This window comes from Panthera uncia, chromosome F1 (assembly GCF_023721935.1).
Source record: "Panthera uncia isolate 11264 chromosome F1, Puncia_PCG_1.0, whole genome shotgun sequence".
Lineage (NCBI taxonomy): Eukaryota > Metazoa > Chordata > Mammalia > Carnivora > Felidae > Panthera > Panthera uncia.
The window spans coordinates 19,865,043-19,888,800 of NC_064813.1; the positions used below are offsets into that span (position 1 = coordinate 19,865,043).

General features: G+C 36.2%; 1 protein-coding gene across 4 annotated transcripts in view; it reads left to right on the top strand.

Annotated features, from left to right (window-relative positions):
• RALGPS2 (Ral GEF with PH domain and SH3 binding motif 2) overlaps positions 1 to 23,758 on the top strand; it is a 169,515-nt gene that overhangs the window by 50,910 nt on the left and 94,847 nt on the right. For all 4 annotated transcript variants that reach the window (XM_049634021.1, XM_049634023.1, XM_049634024.1 and 1 more), the window contains exons 5-6: positions 9,554 to 9,637; positions 20,318 to 20,407. In XM_049634021.1, the coding sequence (XP_049489978.1) occupies positions 9,554 to 9,637; positions 20,318 to 20,407 (174 nt within the window). The remainder of the gene's footprint in view (positions 1 to 9,553; positions 9,638 to 20,317; positions 20,408 to 23,758) is intronic.

A 23,758-nucleotide genomic window follows, 5' to 3' on the forward strand; every position in this document is an offset into this window, starting at 1 on the left:
CTGTGCGTAGTTGTTGGGCCTGCGACCGGTCTCAGCTCGGCCAGTCATCTATATACTGACAGATTCCTCTCCATCTGAACACATTGCCCTGATAGCTGGTGCTACAGAAATGCTAAGAATCTTCACTTGCCCACTGGCCCAAGCAGTGTGGCCAAATTTGGAAGCGTCTGTGGGTGGTGATCCCTCCTCTCACACAAAACCCGGCTTTTCACACTTTCCTCCTTTCAGTAAGCAACCATCTCTTAGTGATGGGGAGGGCGCACAATGATATGGTTACTGAAACTGTGATTATAGTGATTGCAAAGAAGGAGAAATGTTAGTAGCTCTATTGTTTATATTCAACTACTGTTCATGTGTCCTTACAACTCTTACTTACATGGAGCTACTCATTCTCTCTTTTCATTAGTTAAAACCAGTTTGGGGCATAAAGTGCCATGCATTTTGCCACTTACTTTTTTCTTTTTTGGTCTGTGTCTAACATTCACAGCTCCGAATGGGTGCTCACAGATTTTTACTTCCATAATTTCATTTACTTTAAAATTTATTTCAAAGCCCTTTGGATCCCCAAAAATAATTTCCAATGGCAAAACATAAAAGGGAGCCGGATGACTTGTAGTTTTTTTCAGCTTTGCCATTTATAGATCGTGCCATTAATAGAATCAAATTCATGTCTTTGGCCTTTTAAAAAATTACTGAATCTATGAAGTAAAGGATTTTGGACCATTGGATCTATATAATACCTTCTAGGTCTTCCAGAAATTCCCGGAAGTAGGATTATTTTTATTGGTGACTTCAGAGTAAGGGCTGCAGTTATGTGTAGTTCTCACTCAGTAATAAATATAATTTTGATTAAAACTTCAGGAAACTTAAGGATGTGATACAAGTTGAGTGGCGATCATGAGTCAAACTCTTACAGGTTGGGAGTCTGTTATACCCTCACTATAACAAATTCCACAAGGGCAGAAAACTTTTGTCTGCTTTGTTCACTGATATATCCCTAGTGCGTAGAATATTACCTGTTCTGTATTTGAGTTTGGTAAGTGACCATTCCCAAGCTTTATACTGTATAGCCTCCAGGCATGTCATCTCCTAGTGTTTACCGTGTTTGGAATCATTTCTGCAAGAGTCTGTTACTAGTCCAAGAAAGTGACTTTTATAAAATCGCGTTTTCTTTATGGAAAAAGGAATTTGGGTTTTTTTTTCCCCCACCCCCAATTAGGAACATTTTTAGGTGTTTTGCCTAGTATGAATTATTTAATGCTTAGTAAGGGCAGTTTAAGGATTCTATGGATTTATTAATTTCTAGTATGAATTTTCTGGTATTTAGTTGAAGCTCTGCTCTTGTTAGGGTTTTGTTTTTGTTTTTGTTTTGTTTACATTTCTTATACATATAGATTTCCCTGGTGTGATCCTCTCTTGATCTTGAAGGTTTGTTTTCTTTTAGAACCCTCTTACTGTTTATAGGACTTCCCTCCGGTGTGAGTTCTTTAATGTTGAGGAAGCAATGACTGTTCTGAAGGATTCCCATGTTTATTACATTCATGGGGGTTTGGTTTTTGTCTAATATGAATTCTCTCATGTTCTATAAAGCTTATATTTTTTCTGAAGGCATTTCCATGTTTCATTACATCAATGGGATTTCTCTTCAGAATGAGTATTATACTCAACACAGGATAAGTTAGGACAGAAAGTTTGTTTGCAATCAGATTTTCTTTCTAGTTGCAATGCTCTGGTACTTTCAATAACTCTTAAAAGGGTGAACTGTGCTTGAAATCTGTACTGTAGTCATTACATTGGATGATGTTTGCCTCTTACGAGGTTCTTAAGTGTTCACAAAGCGACCGGCTCTCACAGAAAGTCCTCTGACGTGTATTACCTTCAAAGAAGAAAGTTTGACACTTTATTATAATTTCCAGTAAGTCGGTACAGTAAGCCATTAGATTGTATCAATAAACAGACATTAAATACAGAGGATAGATAAGGCCCTCCTGTATTCCTGTATAACTGGGGTACCCTAGAGACTAAGGAAGAATGCTAGTTAAGTGAGGGAAAGTACATAATAGGTGATTCTGAATCTTACTAAAACATTTCTGAAAAACTTACAATTGAGATATTTTTGACAGTATGTAAAAGAACTTTCTGTATGCTAGCTTTCTTGTGATGCAGAGACTATGATCTTGGCAACGTACGAAGTTCCAACATCAGGAATACCATAATTCTGTCTTTGTTTTAATGAAGACTATCATTTGCATTAGAGTTAAAATGTAAACCATTCATGAATATAGTGAGAGCTTTGAAGAAAGCAAAGAAGACCTGAAAGATTTGAAATTTTCTGTTAGAAGCAAGGTGGGCTGTTTTGTAAGTTCTATGATTGCTCCTCATCACCATGAACTTGCTTACTACGTAGCAAGGTCAGGCTTAGAATAGAACGAGGGGAGTGAAGAGGAACATGACTGACGGGGAGAGGAGGTGTGCCACAGCATCGGTGGTAGCAGAAGGTAGCACCTGCCTTTATCTCGGCTGTCGTTACAGGGGCAGCATTAGTTAATTAATTAGTTAATTAACTAATGTGTGGGGAGGAAGGTGGAGGGGGAACAGAGAATGTGAGTACGTTAGGAAAGAGAATTGATCTTTTGACCTAACATATCATATTGCAGTTTTATAGTTACAAAACTTTATTCTGTTGATTAAAAATACAGTTGTAGCAAGCACATCGTCTGTGGCTGAGACTTCTTTCTAAATAGCCATATAGGACGAATGCCAACGGATATATTATATCCCTTTAAAAAAGCTTTGCATTTTTGAGCATAAGAGTGCCTTAGCAATAATTATCTTCTCTCATGTGTCAACTATACTTGAGTGAAAAAACAAACTGTCTTCTTCCTGTGAGGACCCCCCACCCCCGCAGTCTTGTGTACATTCCATCGCCTTTTCTTTTCTTCTCTCATTCTCTGTCTACATGCTGGTCTATATTGGCCTTTTCTCTTCTTCTATCTTTAGGTATCCCTACAACATCACCCTTAGAGCAGTCCTTTTAAGAGTGTTGGAACCTACAAGATGAAATTTAGATCAAGAATTTGACTTTACAGAACAAACCTACAAGAGGCATAAGAGAAGCTGTGGCTCCTGTGAAATTCAGTAATTCTTTCATAGGGTAGGTGGTCCTCAGTTGCGGTGTCTGCTTCCCATGTGCTTCCGAAAGAAACTCAGTGGAAAATCGGGCTCGACAGTTTCAGGGCTCAAAATGCACCCGTGAATATTCTTGCAAATACACTTTCAATGCCCAGTTAAAAACTGCCTTTGTGTGTGAGTTACTGTTAGATTGCTCTTTACTGCCTGATTTTAAAATTCTAAGTTAAATCCATTTGAACGGATTTTAAGAGGTATCAAGGCTGCTCTATTTCATTGAACCTTTGCTGAAATAGAGGCTGACTTACATGGTGTACGCAACTCAAATCAGTCCTATTCTTAAATCAGACCTTTAAAAAAATCCTTTGAGTCACTAAGCTTTCTTTTTGGTATTCATGGGAGATGTTTTAGTATAGGATAACCCTTGACTAGGCTGCTCAGCTGTCAAATGCAAGATACCATGGGTGGGAGGATTTATTTCTTAGATTGTTCCCTAGTGTCTCTTGGAGGAAGATCCAGAGTCCGAGGCAAAGGGAAGAGCAGTTTTTTTCTCAGAGAAGTTCAGTGGCTGTTGAGAGTTAGAGTTGGGGCAGGGCAAAATTCCTCTAAGGCTAGCTAATACAAATGCATGTCAAGGTTTAAGAAGAAATTAGTGAGTTCTTTCTTGGAGTCCCAGTGCAATTTCAGCTCCATAATTCATTAAATGGATTTTTGTTGTTATTGTTGTTGTTTAACTTTTTATTTTGAAGTAACAGATTTACTGGAACTTGGCAAAAAATAGTACAGGGATAATTAGGGATTCATATGAAATTGCAACAATACCGCAGAGAGGTCCCATTTATCTTTCACCCAGTTTTCCCTAGAAGCTACATCTCCTATAAGCATGGTACGGTATCAAAACCAGGGAATGGACTGCTATAACATTTATTTATTTATTTATTTATAACATCTTATGTGTTGTTTTGTCTAACCATCATCTCAGTCAAGATACAAAACTATTACAATACCACAGAGATCTCTCTCCTTTGTACTACCCCTTTATAGTCAGCCAGCCCCACTCCTACCTACTTCCCACCGTCCTTAATTCCTCGAACCACTAATCTGTTCTCTGTCAGTTACAGTTTATTATATTAGATGTGCTAGTAATATAGAATTGTCTCAAAGGGGAAATGGTAGCTACTATCTTAAGAGGTTTAAAAAACCTGCTTGTTTCTTCACATTAAAAAAAAAAATTTTTTTAAACGTTTATTCATTTTGAGACACAGAGCGCGAGCAGGGGAGGGGCAGAGAGAGAGGAAGACAAAGAATCTGAAGCAGGCTCCAGGCTCCGGGCTGTCAGCACAGAGCCCCATGCAGGGCTCAAACTCAGAGTGGCGAGATCATGACCTGAGCCAAGGTCGGACGCTTAACTGACTGAGGCGCCCCTCTTCACAGTTTTTAAGTACAAATTCCTTTAGAACAGAGGGCTCCAGTGGAATTTTAATCTATGTACTCCCAAGTGATGTGACTATAGATTGATTCATCCCCACCTCCTTTCTGTTGGCTTCCAAGGGTTCTGTTAAGGGACAAAGCATTTTTCCATTAAGTTAATGATGTTGAAATGTTCTAAGAATTGGATGAATTTTTCAAAACCTCTTATTTTTTATTTGAAGAGTCAGAAAAGCAGTCAAAAGGTTTTCGTGTAAAAAAATAAAGCCATAATTCACTGACACTTTTACTGGGTTCCTTGTTTATCATAATAATTTATAATGGTGAAGATAGGTTCAAGTGAGTATGTATAAAGCACTTATAATAGTGCCTAGCACATGGTAATCTCTGTTAGTGTTAATTCTTTCACTGCTGCTGTTAAGACACCTGTTCTCTGGATGAGAAGGTTTTAAGCATAAAACCAGAAGATTAAATCACACAGAAGAGGACAATAAAAGTACTGGCTACTTTAAACAAACAAAAAACTAGGCCCCCTTTTGCACATAAACAAGATTGGGAAGGTGTTTTCATAGGTTTTCTCTCAGTGGTGGGTTTATAAGTGATTCACAGCCTCCACCCTCCCTTTTCTCTCCTTTTTAAAACAAATCTTGTTCATTCAATTTTTTTAAAAAAATGTTTATTTACTTATTTTGAGAGAGAGAGGGAGAAAGAGAATCCCAAGCTCCACACTGTCAGCACAGAGCCCACCATGGGATTTGATCTTACAGACTTTGAGATCATGACCTGAGCCGAAATCAAGACTCAGACACTTAACTGACTGAGCCACCCACGCGCCCCCCTTTTCACTTCTTTTAACAAAGGCACTTCTTCCTTACAGTTGGGGAAATTAAAGTAGTGATATACAAAAAGAGGATAAATATACCCAGATTTGGTGAGACTGTTGGGAAAGTGACTCAGTAGTGGTGGTATAAATGACTCGGTATTTCAGGAGGGCAGCTTGACAGGGATCAAAGCCTTGAAAGGGTTCAGACTCTTTGACCTAGTGATTTTACTTCTAGGACTATATTTTTAGGAAATGATCAGAAATGTCAGAGAAGGTGCAAGGATATTCATTATTTATGGTACAGCCTTACTTATAACAGGAAAATGACATTTACATTTTGTGTAAAGCTGCATAACTGAGTTTGAACTCTATCGAATGGCTATGTTGACATCAATTTGACACAGACACTGTATATTAATAGCATTAATATGTATTTGGAAGTTATATTAATTGGTTTAAAATGAGCTCGGTATTTGTAGATCTAATCCGAGGAATTTTGTCCTAAAATATGCTATCTTTATGTAGTTACATTAATATGGTTATATTAATATTTTTAGAAAAAATATTTTCTAGAAGTTTGATGTTTTTAATATAGCTGTCATGTCATTTTCATGTTCGTGTAGTATCTGTCACTAAATATTTTCTGTCCGTACAAGGAGGTAATGTGAAATGAGCCTGTATCTAGGCTAACAAGCAGTTGTCTTTTTACTGTAGAGTTGTTTCTGTTCCATATTTTCCTTTAGTAATTTCAAATCTGAAGGTTGTGATCTAGCTTTAGATTTTAAAAAAGTAATTGATATCTTCAGAGCATTTACTGCTTGTCCGCTGTGTTAAAACAATGATTGCCATTTCTTCCTTTAGTATTCTTCATCTCCATTACTCAAGCCGAAAACTTGGGAGTCTTGGTACCTCTGGACACCTCATTCTTGGCTTACATTGTGTGGATCCAATTTTTGACCAAATCCTGCCTGCCTCCAAGATATCTTGAATCTACCACTTTTTCCAATATAAGGAAACAAACATCACCTTAATTTTTGTGTTTTAGTTAGATTTTGTAGTATCACCATAACTGTTTCCTCAGTCCCCTTCTCAGTCCATTTCTTTCTGTTTCTGTTTTAAAATTTTATGGAAGACAGGCATACATCACATTTAAGAAGTCCCGTATTTCCACCGGCCTCCATCCTTGAGCCCCATGCTCATCCAGTGCCTTAACTATTCCTTCTTGCAGGAATTTATGTCCAGTTTTCAAATAATATGTCTAAATGTCTATTGTTTATGGTTTTAAAAATTTTTTAAGTTTATTTATTTTGAGAGAGATAGCACGAGTGGGGCAGAGTGGGGCAGAGTGAGGCAGAGTGAGAGAAGAGAGAGAATCCCAAGCAGGCTCTGAGCTGCCAGTGCAGAGCCTGATGCAGGGCTTGAAACCACAAAGCCGCGAGGCCATGACCTGAGCTGAAAGCAAGAGTCGGACACTTAACTGACTGAGCCACCCAGCCGCCCCTGATTTTTAAAATTTTAGATATGATATATTGACTCTGTACTATAGAAAATGATTTCACACTTTTATATTGTTTCCCTTGACCTTTATACAGTTCTGTTCCTCCTCTTTTTCGCATATAGTTATGTCACAGTTTCGACATGAATAAGTAATCATGGCTCAACTATTCTTTACAGTGGAGCCATGATTACTTAAATTTTGTGTTCCTTGAGCTAACAACTTACTTAAGCTTTCTCTATACTTGTCACTAATTCTTCTGCCAGAAGTGAATATAGTGAATGTGTCTTCTCAGTGTGTTCAAACACTTAGGTATTGTTTCATTTTTGAGAGGTATCTCTCTTGGAATCTCTTACCTCTTGCTTAGTTACTATCTGGACTGTTGTTCTTAAGCTCTGCTCACAGCTATGTCCCAGGATCTCCCTTTATTGATAATCTGGGTTTTGCAATATTTTCTTTCTGTATTGGTTGCTCAGTTTCTTGGATCCCATGTCTTTTTTTTTTTTTTCTTAATTTGCTCGTTTGTTTTGAGGAACCACATATTTTCCTAGCTGAGAATAGGTCCCTAGAAAACAAATTCTCTGACACTTGCATGTCTGAAAATGTCTGTAGTATACTTTCATACTTAATTCATTTTTTTGTTTGGACAGAATTCTAGGATTTTGAAGACTTTGTTTTCAGTTGTCTTTATCTTTCAGTGTTGCTGTTGAGGTATCTGATACTTTGATCTGCGTGTGATCTAGTTTTATTTTGTTTTGTTTTTGAATCTTACAGATTTAATCTCTTAGTCTCCAGTGTGCTACAGTTTTTTTGAGGCTAGGCCTTGTTTTGAGGGTTTTAAAAATTTAATCCACTGTAAAGAACACTAGACAGATCTTGTTCTTAAACTTCTTAGGGGAGGGGCATTAAAAAATTTAGCGGGGCCGGGGGGGACACCTGGGTGGTTCAGTCAGTTAAGCATCTAACTCTTGATTTCAGCTCAGATCATGATCCCAGGATCGCATGATGGAGCACCATGTTGGGCTCCATGTGGAGCAGGGAGCCTGCTTAAGATTCTGTCTCCCTCTCTCCCCTGCTTGCATGCCCATGCACACAGACACTCTCTCTCTCTAAAATAAAACTAAAAAAAATTTTTTTGGGGGGGTAAGATATTTTTCTCTATTTTCTCTGTTCTCTCTTAAAATTCCTGTTATTGGGACACCTGGGTGGCTCAGTTGGTTAAGGTCTGACTTCAGCTCAGGTCATGATCTCGCAGTTTGTGGGTTCAAGCCCCATGTGGGCTCTATGCGGACAGCTCAGAGACTGGAGCCTGCTTCAGATTCTGTGTCTCCCTCTCTCTCTGCCCCTCCCCCACTCACACTCTGTCTCTCTCTCAAAAATAAATAAACATTAAAAAAATTATAAAACTCCTGTTATTATTCAGACATTGACTTTTACGGACTCTCTAACAGAATATTTGGATCCTGTTTTGAGCTTATTTTTTAAAAGATTCTATCACCTTTATCTCACAACTCTTACAGTGATTTTTAAAATCTCCCTTAGTGTGTTTTTCATTTCCAAAGGCTGTGTTTTGTTCTCTGAATAGAACGTATCCTGTTTTTGCCTAATGGGAGCAATACCTATTCTTATCTGAGAGTAGTAAATATATGGTTCTGTCTTTCTCTTCTCTCAGTTTTTTTGGTTCCCTTCCCTAACTCAGCTTCCTCAGAGTCTTTTTTTTTTTTTTTCCCCTATAGATTCTATCTCTTTTTGGTGGTGGTTATTGGTATTATAGCAGGATATTTAACCTGTTTTGAACCTTGGACTCCCTTGGCCCCTGAATGAAGCCTATGAATCTGAACCCTTCTTTAAAATCAAAGGAAGTCAATTCTATTAAAATACACTTCCCAAAGTATTTTGTAAAACTGTCACATAGCAATATATATGTGCTTTTATGTTAACATTAAGTAAGATCCAGAGATGATGAGCTCATAATATCAAACTAGTGATGCGTATCAATGATAGTTTTGAGCTATCTGCACTAACTGTAATGTGATATGAAAATGAAAATATCTGTGATTTTTATCAATGGTAACGTCACATGCATTGCCAGTTCTTCTGTAATCTGTATTCTACATTTAAGATAAAAAGGAATGTCATATCAGAAGTTAGTATAAAATAGAAATTTAAGTTTTTAAGTTTATTGAGCCCTTTGAATTCTATTGACAGACCCTGTGGGGTATCAAGAGCCCTTTTATTAGAGGTTTCATGACATATATGGGGTAGTTGGCTGTCAGCTCAAAGAAGAAGGTACTGGAAAGCTGATTGGAAGCTCTGAGTAACTGACTGGGAATGGGGCTTGACAACTAGTAGGGTTCACTGTAGGAACTGTAGGAAGCCTAGCTCTCATCTATAGGTCCTTCCTGTTGACACTCCAATATCTTCAGAAGGAGAATCCACCAATCTCCCTGTGGAGTGTAGGTCTAGTTACCTATGTTCTAATAGGGAATTTTGCCCTCTTATATTCTACGGGTAAAATTTGTTTTTATGATTTAACTGAATGGTTACAGTATTAGATATGTTCCTCTTGAATAAAATGGTTCTAGGAGGGGACACAACTGTCTTTAATGTTGTGAAACCCCTAATATAATAAGAAAACTGGGCTATTTCATGAACTTATTTTTAACCTATTTTTTCAGGAGCTTTCAAGTTGTGGATGGAATAAAAAAGAAAAATACAGTTCTGCACCAAATGCCGTTGCCTTCACAAGAAGATTTAATCATGTGAGTTGCCTATAAAATTTTGATACTTACTTTCTGAAATTCAGTTCCTCAATATATAATTTTTCATTAAGAAGTAGTTTAGCTTTTCACATGAATGCTGGCATATTTTCAGCCAATATCTCTTCAAATACTGTCCCCCTGCCTGATCTCTATTTTTTTTCTTCTGTAATTTCTGTTGGAAATTTCTTGGTACTTGACGTTCTTTTTTACCTGTTATCTTAACCTTTTGTATTTTATATCTGTTTCTTTGTGTTCCATTCTGCATTATTTCCTCAGTTCTATATTTCAATTCACTAATTCTCTTCAGATGGGTCATTTCTATTTCAAGTCTGTGTACACTTTTACACTAGTGTGATTTTTTTTATATTTCTTAGATAATTTTCATCATTTTATTTTATAATTTCTGTTATTATCCAGAGTCCTTGGAGTACTAATTCTCTGTTATTTCTGCTAATCCTTATTCAGAATGGTTTGTATTTTTATGCATTTTCTAATTTTGGATTGAGCACTCATCATTTAAGCTTATATCTGTACTTTGTGGGAATTCTGCTGCCACCTAGAGTGAGGGTGTATCTCTTCTGAAATGCTTTTTGTTTGCTTTTGCTGGTACCAAGGGCTATACTGACTTAGGGCAGTTTTTTATATGTTTTGGTTGGGAACATCCGTACATTGCCGTAGTGGAAATTTCAACTCCAAATCCAACTAAGGGATGTTTACAAATTCTTATAAAAGACTTATTTTTCAGGGCACGTGGGTAGCTCATCGGTCAAGCGTCTGACTCTTGATTTCGGCTCAGGTCACAATCTCACAGTTCAGGAGATCGAGCCCCGTGTTGAGCTCTGCGCTGACTGTGTGGAGCCTGCTTGGGATTCTGTCGCTCCCTCTCTCTCTCTCTGCTCCTCCCCCACTTGTGTGCACCCTCTCTCTTTCTTTCTCAAAATAAATAAACATTTTTTTAAAAGACTTATTTTTCTCCATCTACTCTGCCTTTCTCTGCCAAGAAGGGAATTGTTTTAGTCTACATTTTAGCCCTTTGAAGATCCCTTAGATAGACATAGAGGTGGTAGAGTAGAGATGGGGTCCTTGTATTTGAAGGAGTATTAAATCCCGAGCCCCTATGTCACTGAGAGAAAATCCTCCATGGGCAGCTATAGTGCCCTTTCTTGTAACTACTGCTTTGCCTTTATTTCCCTCTTTGTTTTGGCCTCTAGGGGAAGAAATCCTTCCTTTCAAGTTAGCCACACATTTTTTAAAAAAGTTTCTTGTCTTCAACCCAACATTTCTAGGAGTTTGTAGCAAATAGTTTCTCAGGGTATTTGGTTCACTGTATTCCCCAAAATGGAAGTAGATCAAAGTCTTTAAAAATTAGATTAAATCATTATTAGGGACACAGGGCAAGCGTGTCTTACACTGAATTTCATATTCAAGTTATATAGAAGTTGTTTTCAAAATTTTTCTGAGTTGGTCAGAATTTTTTTACCACAGTAAAATTTTTTTTCTTTGCCATACAAAAACATTATTATAATATTCACAAATTTGACTTTACATTTTAAGCAATAATATTATTCTTAAGCTGAAAAGTTGTCAGAGTCAGATATGTCACATTGTACCAAAAGCTTTTATCCTTATTCCAGATCATAATAGATCCTGTAATCTCACTTAATGGCTCCATTACTCTATTAATTTCTCCTAGTGGGATCATAGGACATTTGAAATAGCAAATTTTGAAAGAAGTTAGAATCTTTTAGAGGGAACCTGTGTGCAATATTATTTTTAAAATGAGTTTTTTGTAGACAGCATATCGTTGGGTCTTCCTTTTTTTATTTTTTATTTTTTTTATTTTAGGAATTTTAACATATATGTAGATTTATATAAGTATAATCAAAATTCACTTTTATCACCCTAAAAATTTCTTTTGTGCTGTACCCTTGTAGTCACACCCACTCTCTATCCCTAACCCTTGGTGACCAATGAGCTCTTTTCCATCACTGTATTTGCCTTCTCCAGACATTAAAAAAAAATTTTTTTAATCTTTATTTTTGAGAGAGAGAGAGACAGAGTGCAAGCGGGGGAGGAAGAGAGAGAGAGAGGGAGAGAGAGAGAGGGAGACACAGATTCTGAAGCAGGCTCCAGGGTCCGAGCTGTCAGCAGAGTCCAACACGGGGCTTGAACTCACGAACCGTGAGATCATGACCCGTGCCGAAGTCGGACCCTTAACCGACTAAGCCAGCCAGGCGCCCCCAGACTTTTATATAAATAGAGTCATATAGTACGTAGCCTTTTGAAACTAGTCTCTTTCACTCTCTCAAAGCATAAAGTCTTTGAGATTTATTCTTCTTGCATGCATTAATAATTCCTTTTTATTGCTGTGTAGTATTCCATTTGACATCCATTTGAATTTGATAAGTGGTAGTTTTTCCTTTTTAAAAATTTTCCTTAAATATATATTAAAAGAATCAAATTATTTGATCAAATACATCATTAGTATCTTAGCAACAGAACTACATTATAATTGTTTTAAGAACTCATTTTTACTCCATTTTCTTCTCTATATTTTCTCAAAAATATCCCCAGTTGAACTTCACAACAATCACATGCACAACGACAATTTAATGTTAAGGAATCTAAGGTTTATTTTGTTTTGGTGGGGGTTTGTTTGTTTTTCAAATTTTTATTTAAATTCTAGTTAGTTAACATACCTTTCATTTTTGTAATTCAGACTGAATCTCTGCTTTTCAGTTCAGACTTAGAAAGGGTACAAAGATAGTTCAGAGAGTTTCCATATTCTTATATTCCATATAAGATGTTACCTTCCCCCAGTGCTAACATCTTACAGAAGTATAGTTATCAGAGCCAGGAAATCAACATTGGTACAGTACTATTAACTAAGTTAAGGACATTATTCAGATGTCCCCAGTTTTCTCACTAATATCCTTTTTGTTATTGTTACAAGATACTTTGGGATCCCATGTTGCATCTAGTTGTCACTAATTATAGCAAAAGAGTTATCTTGGGGTCTGTTTTTGTCCTTTTAGTGCTTTACCTCTTAACTGTCACATTTTTCTGTTTCTTTGCATGTATGATAATTTTTAAAGTTTTATAGTTATCATTATGGATGATACATAATAGTGATTCTGGATTCCGTTGTCCTCTTTTTTTTTTAAGCTTTTATTTACATTCCAGTTAGTTAACATACAGCATAATATTAGTTTCAGATGTACAATTCAGTGATTCAACCCTTCCATACATCACCCGGTGCTCATCACAAGTGCCCTTCTGAATCCACATCCCCTATTTAACCCATTCCCCCTCCACCTCCTCTCCAGTAACCACCAGTTCTCTATAGTTAAGAATCTGTTTCTTGGTTTGCCTCTGTCTCTCATTTTTCCCTTGGCTCCTTTACTTTGTTTCTTGAATTCCACATATGGTATTTATCTCTGACTAACTTATTTATGACTTTTCTTCAGTATTTTTTCTTTTTCCTTTTTTTTTTTTTTACATTTTTAAATTTTTATTTAAATCCAAGTTAGTTAACATATAGTGTAATAATGGTTTTGTTTTCCTCTTTTGAAGAGTGTTGATTTTTATTTTAGCAAGCAGTTAACTTCGCTGGACTCAAACTTCAAATTCTGTCTCTCCTTGGAGAACAGATAATTTCCTTTAGGTTTTGTTTTCAATTAGGCTTCTTAGAGTTTCCCTTGCACATGCACAGTTCCAAGGTCAGCCAGAGAGTTAGATGACATTTTTATATAGATTTGGGGGAATCTCCTTCTTATCTTTCTTTCCTTTCTAGAATTTATCCCCTCACTTTCTGGCCACCTGGCTTCTGACTTTTGAAACCATTAAGACTATGGCCTTCTGCTTGAATTTTAGTTGCCCACATTGTGGTAACTAGAAAGCATCCTCAGTGAACCCAGTGCAAATCTCATCCAACGCATCTTCTTTCAAGGATCAGTTCTCCAGTTTCTGCCTTCTTTTCGTCCCTCTCTTGTGGTTTTAAATAGTTGTTTTTATAATTTGGAATTATAATCAGATGAGCATTCCCAAAGATACCAGCTACTCCACATTACCAGAAATGGAACTCTCTCCCATCCCATTAAAAATTATGCTTTCTGGGGCGCCTGGGTGGCTCAGTCAGTTAAGCGTCCGACTTCGGCTCACAGTTCATGAGTTCAAGCCCCACATCGGGCTCTATGCTGACAGCTTAGAGCCTGGAGCCTGCTTTGAATTCTGTGTCTTCCTCTCTCTCTGCTCCTCCCCCGCTCATGCTCTGTCTCACTCTCTCTCTCTCCCCTTCAAAAATAAATAAAAACATTAAAAAAATTTTTTTAATTATGCTTTCTATTGATTATCAAAATAATACTATGTATTGCAGGGAAATTGAAAAAACGTAGAAATGTATAAAAAGCTGAGGGGAAAACAAATACGTGGACATGACTGTTGTTAACATTTCAGCATATATCCTTTTCTTCATTCTTTATTTTTTCTTAATTTAATAGAAATCATGTTGTGCATGTGATTTATAGCCTTATTGTCATGGCATACCATTAAATGTTCCTATATCATTATATGTTGAAAACATTTTTAGTATCTCTATGATCTCCTGTGATTGAACTATGTCATAATTTTAATCATCATTCTATATTGGATATTCCTCTGACAACTTGGGGGCTTGCCTTCTGGCCAGTGGAGGTTCTTGTTTTTGTTTTCTTTTTTATTGGGGAAGGGTTGTTTAAATTTGTTTTAGACATTATCTTTAGATAATTGGAAATACGACTGATAATTAGAAGTTAATGCTTTTAAGAATGATCATGAGGGGCGCCTGGGTGGCTCAGTCTGTTAAGCGGCTGACTTCGGCTCAGGTCATGATCTCGTGGTCCGTGGGTTCGAGCCCCGCGTCGGGCTCTGTGCTGACAGCACAGAGCCTGGAGCCTGTTTCAGATTCTGTGTCTCCCTCTCTCTGACCCTCCCTTGTTCATGCTCTGTCTCTCCCTGTCTCAAAAATAAATAAAACGTTAAAAAAAAAAATTTAAAAAAAAAAAAAAAAAGAATGATCATGATAATGGGTTATGTTTGTTAAAAAAGACTCTACTTTCTGAAAGTAAAATTTATAGATGTAGTTATATATTATCTATGATTTTCTTCACAGTATTCCTGGGGCATTTGAGGGGAAGGGAGGGGTAGAGGTGAAAAAGTTTGGCCATAACTTGATAATTGTTGAAACTGGTTGATATACATCAGGGACTTCATTATTATCTTCTGTTTAGTTCAGTATACATTTGAAGTGTTCCATGTAAACAGTTGAGAAAACTATCTTGAAGCTTAACATATTTTTGGCTGCAAATACAAGGTTTTTATAACACTTCTATATGATTATAAAACTGAATAAAGCAACTACAGTTAAAAATATCCTATGAATAAATGTTTTCTAGGATTTACTTTTTTATGAAATATTTGGTACATTTCAAAGAATGTGTTAAATATTTGTTTGAGTCATGTGAAACTGCTGATGTTCAACCATTGTTAGCCTACAGAAATGGCAAGTTCATGTGATGAATGTGTATTAAAAAGCATTCTAATAAATGATTTTGAATTGACCACCTAAGCTAGGAGCTAGAATATTACCCAAACTCTTTAAACATTTTACATATTCTTCCCTGTACCCTCTCTCAAGGATAACCATTATCTGAAAATTTGGGTTTTGGTTTTTTGGGCAGGTTTTTAAAAGTTTTTTAAACTCTTCTTGTAATTCTTTTATAGATTCATCGGAAATGTTTGTATCCTGAAGCAGCATGTTGTATAATCTTGTTTTTCATCCTCATAAAATGTATCATCAGACTATATATATATTTTTTTATGGTTGGCTTTTTTTCACTTTGTGTTTCTCTGATGCCATGGTGATGTATTTGGCTCTAATTCATTGATTTTTCACTGTTTTCTAGCATTTCATTGTATGAATATATCAAAATGAATTTATCATTCTTTTGAGGATGACCATGAGATATGTTTCCTAATTTTTTGCTATTATGAAGAATGATGCTAGGAATATTCTGAGTCTTGGTACTTATGTATACTAGTTTCTCTAGGCAGTGGCTTTCAAACTTTTTTGATGGTGACCCACGATAAGATAAAATATTTTACACTGTGATTCAGTGTAGACACACAGCTGAAACAGAAGTATTCTGAAATAATATTTATTTGTATTAGATGATATGTTCTTTGATCTTTTCTGCTTACTAAAGTAGTAACATTGCTACTTAGACTTACTAAATTGATACATTAAAGTGGGTAAAAAAAAAAACCCACTGTAATTGGTTAGAAAAATATGTGTTTAGATATAAAATTTTTGTCAGAGAGAATGTATGCATGTTTAACTATAAAAGATGGTGTCTTTTTTTTTTTTTAATGATTGTACTGATTTTGCATTCCCACCAGCAGAGTACAAGAACTTTCGTTACTCTCATCTTTGTCAACAGTTGGTATCATCAGACTTTGCAACCTAATTGATATGAAATGATTCGGGTTTCATTTTTATTCAGTAAATGTTTATTAAGCTTCACTGTGTCCTGGGCACTGTTCTCAGTGTTTGGAATATATTAGTGAACAGGAAAAACAAAGATCATTATCTCCACGGACCTTTTCATTCTAGCTCTTACTAATTTTAACTTCACTTTTCTTTTGTTTTTTCATTTTCACAAGTTCTGTCATTTTCTTTTTTCTTTTTTTTTTTTAATTTTTTTTTTTTTTAACGTTCATTTATTTTTGAGACACAGCATGAACGGGGGAGGGTCAGAGAGAGGGAGACACAGAATCTGAAGCAGGCTCCAGGCTCTGAGCTGTCAGCACAGAGCCCACGTGGGGCTTGAACTCACAGACCACGAGATCATGACCTGAGCCGAAGTCGGCCGCTTAACCGACTGAGCCACCCAGGCACCCCACAAGTTCTGTCATTTTAAAATCTCCCTGGTCATTTTTATTATTCTTGTATTTCTTACTCATTTATTTTCTTACTCATAACTTACTGTAAATTAAAATGTGGATACAAAAAACCCACAAAACAAATACATGGTTCAATAAACTATTGTCAAATATCCTTGTAACATCACCCAGACCAAAAATAAAACTTGAACTTTAGAAACTCCTACATGTACCTCAGCCCAGTCACACCCTTTCTTCCTCCAGGAATAATCACTGTCCTTTTATCATACTCACTTTCTTGTGTGTCTTTTTATAGTTTTATCACCTAAATGTGTCCCCAGACACAACTATTTACCCTTGCCAATTTTTAAAATTTGTTAAATTTTAAGACTTTTTAATTGGCATTTTCTCCTTTTCTTTTCCTTATCATTTACCTGTGGAGGCACCTAGGCATTTTGACCTAATTTTGAGTCTCCCACAATCTAGATTGCATCTAATACAGTGTAATATATTATGTTTTCTGGGTGTTAGTGCTGGTTCCAAGGATTCAGTTGGGTTCAGTGCCTTTGGCAAGAATATGTGTTGTGTTTGTTGTTTTTCTTCTTTTTCATCAGGAGGCACATAATATCTGGTTGTCTTTTTCAGGATTTTAGCAGCTGTGTCTAGATCCATTAATTAACTGAAGTTGTTAAAAGGCTGGGACGCCTGTATGGCTCAGTTGGTTAAGCATCCGACTTAGGCTCAGGTCATATTTCACAGTTTTTGCCTTGCATTGGGCTCCTTGCTGACAGCTCAGAGCCTGGGGCCTGCTTTGGATTCTCTGTCTCCCTCTCTCCCTGCCCACCTCCCTCAAAAATAAATAAACATTAAAAAAATGTTAAGGTTAATTCACATTTCATTCTTTTTCATTTATTAGTTGGAATGCTTTTATAAAGAGACATTTTCCCTCATCTGGTATTTGCTTACCCAGAGATCCATTTCCTATAAGCAAGGAAGGATAAATGTTCAATTCTTTCCCATTATTTAGTTGTTTTGAAGATAATGAATTGGTGTTCTGACTTCCTCTAACAGTGACCAAGTAGTTTTTTTAAGTACCATTGTGAACTTACAAATTAAAACATCATATATGATGTGTTTCAACCCATTGCAGTTATTACCTTTTTAAAAAAGTATATTGTTAAGTTTGTTTGAGAGAGACAGAGAGAGTGAGAGCAGGGGGAGGGGCAGAAAGAGAGGGAGAATCCCAAGCAGGCTCCACAGTCAGCACAGAGCCAGACGCAGGGCTCCAACTCACAAAACCATGAGATCATGACCTAAACTGAAATGAAGAGTCTTATGCTTAACCAGCTGAGCCACTTTCATGTCCTTTGTCATGATTCTAACAGTCTTTAATAGTTTCCTTGCCATCTGGTATGCAAAGATATTTCAGGTTCATTTTGTCCATTACCTGCTCCCATCCCCTCCCTGTATCTGGAATCAACGTTCTTTAATAAGTCCTGGTTTCTTACAGGGGGAAATGGACTTGAATGCTAGAAATGCTCATTGCTATTTTCTATGCCTTTTTCAGCAGAGGTAGCTAAGATTTCTATATGTCGTCCACACACACATAGACAAACAACTATTTAAAGATAAAATATCTCGTGAGTTCGTATAGATACTTGTAATTCAAATTCAGGACCGACTATAGAGTTTTTTTTCCAACTCTTCTGTATTGCGTCCACATGTTCTTTCTTCTACTCACAGAATCCTGATTATCAAGGCATGTTGATTGCCTAGAGCTTGTTATCCATTACAGTACTCAGGAAGGGCTCGTGAGAATAGTAATTCCTGAATTCTTGCATGCTGGCAAATGTGCCTGTCCTCTGTGTACAATTTTCTTTCCTTGATGATTTTTGATATATTACTCCATTTTTTTTTTTTTTTCTGACAAGTGTTACTGTTAATAAGTCCGGTGATAATTACATTTTCTTTTCCTTAAAAATCACTTTATCTTTTTGTCTCAATGGCCAAAAGATTTTTTCCCAGTAATTTTATTGAACTGTATCTTTGTGTGGGTCATTCTGGATCAGTATTCTGGGGTATGGTTGGCTTTATCTGGGATTGTCAAATGGGGAGCACCTGCACTTAGCCTGTCCAGCATGGACAGAAGTTGGACTTCTTACACAGTAGCTCAGGAACCTCAGAGAGAATGTTCTGGCAGTCAAGGCAGAGGCTTTCTTTTATGACCATCTTCTGGAAGTTAGCATCAATTTTGTTAATCTTCTGTTCATTAAAGCAGTCACAAGCCTGTCCAGATGACATGACAGGTGACATAGACCCCAACTTTCAATGACAGAATGACAGAGACCTTTTGGCCATGTTTCAAAATCATGATGGCATTTTGTCTTAAAATTTGCCTAGCATTGGGGCGCCTGGGTGGCTCAGTCAGTTGGGCGTCCGACTTTGGCTCAGGTCATGATCTCGTGGTCCGTGAGTTAGAGCCCCGCATTGGGCTCTGGGCTGACACCTCAGAGCCTGGAGCCTGTTTCGGATTCTGTGTCTCCCTCTGTCTCTGACCCTCCCCTGCTCATGCTTTGTCTCTCTCTGTCTCAAAAATAAATAAATGTTAAAAAAAAAAAAAATGAAAAATTTGCCTAGCATTAAATTTAATAAAGTCAGTAATCATGCAGTTTAGTTTAAATTCACAGGTGATATTTGCCAAGGTTGTTGACAAAATAAAGCATAACTTTTGATATATTTTAGAAGTGTACTTTATCAGAATGGGGGATAATTATTGTCATTAGTAGCCCAGATATAGTAACAAATATGAATATGGCTTTATAAAATATATACATTTTATATTTACATATACATTTGTAAAATATATACAAAATATGTACATTTTGGCAGTTTATAGATGAAAGTTGCAAGTAAAATCTGAAATGTTTCTCACTAAAACAGGGATAAGAAATGTGAGGCAGTGGCACTATGTTTTGCACTATCATTTCTTGCTAATACACCTTGTATTTAGATTTATGTAAGTTCAAGCCAACTGAGAGTGCCTTGATTTTATTTTCATAGTAAATGAATTAAAAATGTTATATTTATGAGAAGCAAACTATTTTCATCAGAGTACATAGAGCATTTTAGTAATTTAGATTTAGCCTGCCTTCTGATAAATGATTTTTAAAAGAAATTGTAAAGGTGGTTTATTGAATTAGAAAGCATTACATGATTTTAAAAATATAATCTTAGTTTAATTTTAGAATGAGTTTTCTTTATGGTATTATTTCATAATGTAAATAAATGGCAATGTGGGTGGGATTACACAGCCACAGAAAAACTTGCCCTAAGTAGCATAGTTTATAATGTCTGATCTTAGAGCTTATCTAATTCTGCCATGATGTTTCAGAATAAAATTACATGTATTTGTATAGTGTTCTTGTTGTAATAATGCAATAAAACCAGTTTTATTAACTCCTTCAAAATTTATTTTGCTTTTACAAATCAAAACTCGTAGTCATGTTTGTGTGTGTGTGTGTGTGTGTGTGTGTAAGCATACACATATACACATGTATATCTCTATGCACATACATATCATGTATATATGAAATGTATGCAACATTTGAAGACTGGTTATATCCTGGCGGGGAGCCGGAAGGAGAAAAGAAAGTATTGTTTTTTAACCAGCTATAGGTCATTCACCAAGTAGCTCTTGTCATTAATTTGATCCTTGTGAGTGAAGAATCTTGCCATTCAACTCCTTTTAATTTTTATTTGCAGGTAAGCTTTTGGGTTGTTAGAGAAATTCTTCATGCTCAGACATTAAAAATTAGAGCAGAAGTTTTGAGCCACTATATTAAAACTGCTAAGGTAAGAAAGACTTGTATTTTTATTTTTGAGTCCAGCCATTCAGCATTGTGAGTGACTATTTGCCTGTGATACTTTATTTACTATTTATTGACCCTGGAAAATAAGGTCTGTTGATTAATATGTTGACTCTTTCGATTGGATGCCTGTTTTCTTTGCCTTTTCTTTATTCTTCCTGTCTTCCTCCATTTAGCTCTCCCCTCCCTGTCTTAGAGTAGCTGGAATATATTACTAATTTGACTGGATAAGTAGGCAGAGATCAGATTATGGTGAAGTATAGTATTTACAAAATACTGGACTCTCCTGCAGGTAATTGAGAAAGCCTTATAGGATTAAGTAGGAAAATGTATATTGATTATTTTTGAAATCTATCACTGCCAACCCTGTGGAGAATAAGACTTTATTTTTAAAGGAATAGTATAAAGAGGATGTTAACCAAATATGTTAATTGAGTAGTTATTGTGGGGCATAGATAATGAATGCAGCAAGAGAAAAGGAACATGGATTTCAAGGATGGTCAGAATTCAGAGAGGAGGGTGAACAGGGCATTCCACAAGAGGATACCAATATTTCCTTAAAACTGACAACTCTAAATTTATGGTAAGTTCACTAAAAGGTGGTATAATTGTAGCCACATCTTCACCATTCTTAGAATAAATTCATAACTTACCTCATGTCGGAATGAAGGTGGACTAAAATGAGAATGCCATGTTTACAATTTTAAGTTATCGTAATTGTTTTAAAATTGTAACTGCTATAGGTCGTGAAAATGAATGTGAAAATGAAAAAACAAAAGAAAAGTGAAGTTAAAATTAGTAAGAGCTAGAATGAAAAGGTCCGTGGAGATAATGATCTTTGTTTTTCCTGTTCACTAATATATTCCAAACACTGAGAACAGTGCCCAGGACACAGTGAAGCTTAATAAACATTTACTGAATAAAAATTCCTTGCGCACCTGGAAGCAGTTGTATTCTAACGTTCTGTGGCACTAGGTGGCAGAGCTAGCTTTCAAAATGTGATCTTCTGTGGCAGTGTCATAAAATTTCTGAAAACATTCTCTGTGATATGTTTGATAAATATTGGGTTTTAGCTAGCAGAAATTCATGTCTTTTCTCCATACATTCTGAATTTGTTTTTTTCTTTTCTGGTATTTTTGTTAGTTTTTTTATGGGCTTTGCATGTTCCACTCAAAACCACCAAATTCTGCCTATCAAGCTCGTTGTTACCTTCCTCATCGAGTGATCATGTAATTCCAGTTCAGACTCTTAGACTTTTAAGTTATTTTTGACAGTAGTTTCTTTCATTCCAAGCTGTAAATTCATAATTTTTTTTTTGGCTCACACTGTCTTTTAAATCCCTCTATTCTGACTCTGCCTTCTGTATTCCGTCTGTTACAAAACTTGCAGGTCTTTTACTTGTTTAGTAGACTGTATCCGTTAGGGTTCTCTGGAGAGACAGAATAAATATACATGCACGTAAAATGTATAAAGAAGATTAAGCAATTGGCTCCGATGGTTGGGGGAAGGGGCTGGCAAGTGTGAAATTGATTGTAGGGCAGGTGGACAGCTTAGAAACCTCAGGCAGGAATTGAAGCTGCAGTCTTGAAGCAGAATTTCTTCTCTGGGAAACCTTCAGTTTTTATACTCTTACGGCATTTCAGCTGATTAGATGCAGCCTACCACATTATCAAATGTAGTCTCTTTTATTTACACTTGATCTTAGCCAAAAGGCCGACTGACTATGGATGTTAACTGTATCTACACAACTGCTCCACAGCGAAACCGAGGTTATTGTCTGGTTAAATAACTGGGTACTGCAGTCTAATCAAGTTTGACATATAAAACTAATCATCCTATAGACACACAAAAAAATTGTAAAATATATTTTAAGTATCAAAAGAATGATAAAGTGGACGCCCATGTCCCCACTGCCCACCGAACTCTGATAGGCCTCCGCATACGCAGTCCCCTGCCCTCCTGCTACCAAAGGAACCATTGCCCTGAACTTTACGTTAGCTTTTCTTCTCTAGTTTTGTACATGTGTGTGTTCCTGAGTAATAGATTGTTGTTTATATTTTTGAATTTTGTTTAAATTATTCCATAACTACTTTTATACTCTTATAACTTGGTGTTTTTACTCAGCACTGTTGCCCAATGGCTTTGGGTGTGCCTCTGTTGTAGAGTGTTCTGCTGCTTGCATTTACCACCAGTTCTTCAGTATACTCTGGCTTGGGTAGTTACCACATTTTTGTTGCTGTACACGCGGCTGCTAGAAAGCTGTCTTGTGGGATTCTCTTTGTGCTCATGTGAGGGGTTAAGCCCTAGAAGTATAGAGAGAAAAGATAAATTACCTTTAAAGAAATGACGGAACAATAGCTTTCATTGAACGTGATGAGAATGAACATTTTTTCAGTGTTGGCCATTTAGGTTTTCTCTCCTGAAATAGCTCTTCAAGATCTTTGAACAGTTGTCTCTTATGGTGTTGATCTTTCATTGATTTTTGTAAGAGTTTTTTATTTAATTTTAGATACTGCTTCTCCAATATATGTTTTTATATCCATCTTTATATTTGTGACTTCTCTTATTACTCTTTTCATGTTATCTTTTCATATAGATGTTCTTAACTTTAGTAGTCAAACTTAGTGATCTTTAATTTTTATTATATCGTTTAAGAGTATCTTATTTAAGGGGTGTCTGAGTGGCTCAGTTGGTTAAGCATCCGACTTTTGATTTTGGCTCAGGTCATGATCTCCCAGCTTGTGAGGCCAAGCCCTGCATTGGGCTCTGCACTGACAGCTCGGAGCCTGCTTGGGATTTTCTCTCCCCCTGTCTCTTTGCACCTCCCCAACACGTACGCATACTCTCTCAAAAGAAAGAAATCATCTTAAAAAAAAAAAAAAGAGTATCTCATTTAAGAAAATTTTATAGCTTTGATTTTTGTATGTGAGTATTTATGTGGAAAAACTTTTTTCTGTATGTAGGAATTATGGATTATTCATATTTTTCATTTGAGTATCTGGCACCATTTTTTTATTGAAGAATAATTAACAAACAATATCCTGTTTCAGGTATATATCAGTGATGCATTATTTTTATGCATTGTGAACTCAATAAGTCTAGTTACCATACAGAATTATCATAATATTTTTTACTATATTGTTAATGCTGTACATCACGTCCCCTTGACTTACTTATTTTAGAACTGGAAGTTTGTACCTCTTAATCCCCTTCACCTATTTTGCCCACTCCCCCAAGCCCTTCCATCTGATAACCAACAGTTTTTTTCCTATAAATCTGTTTCTGTTTTGTTTGTTCATTTGTTTTTTAGATTCCACATTTAAATGAAGTCATGCTA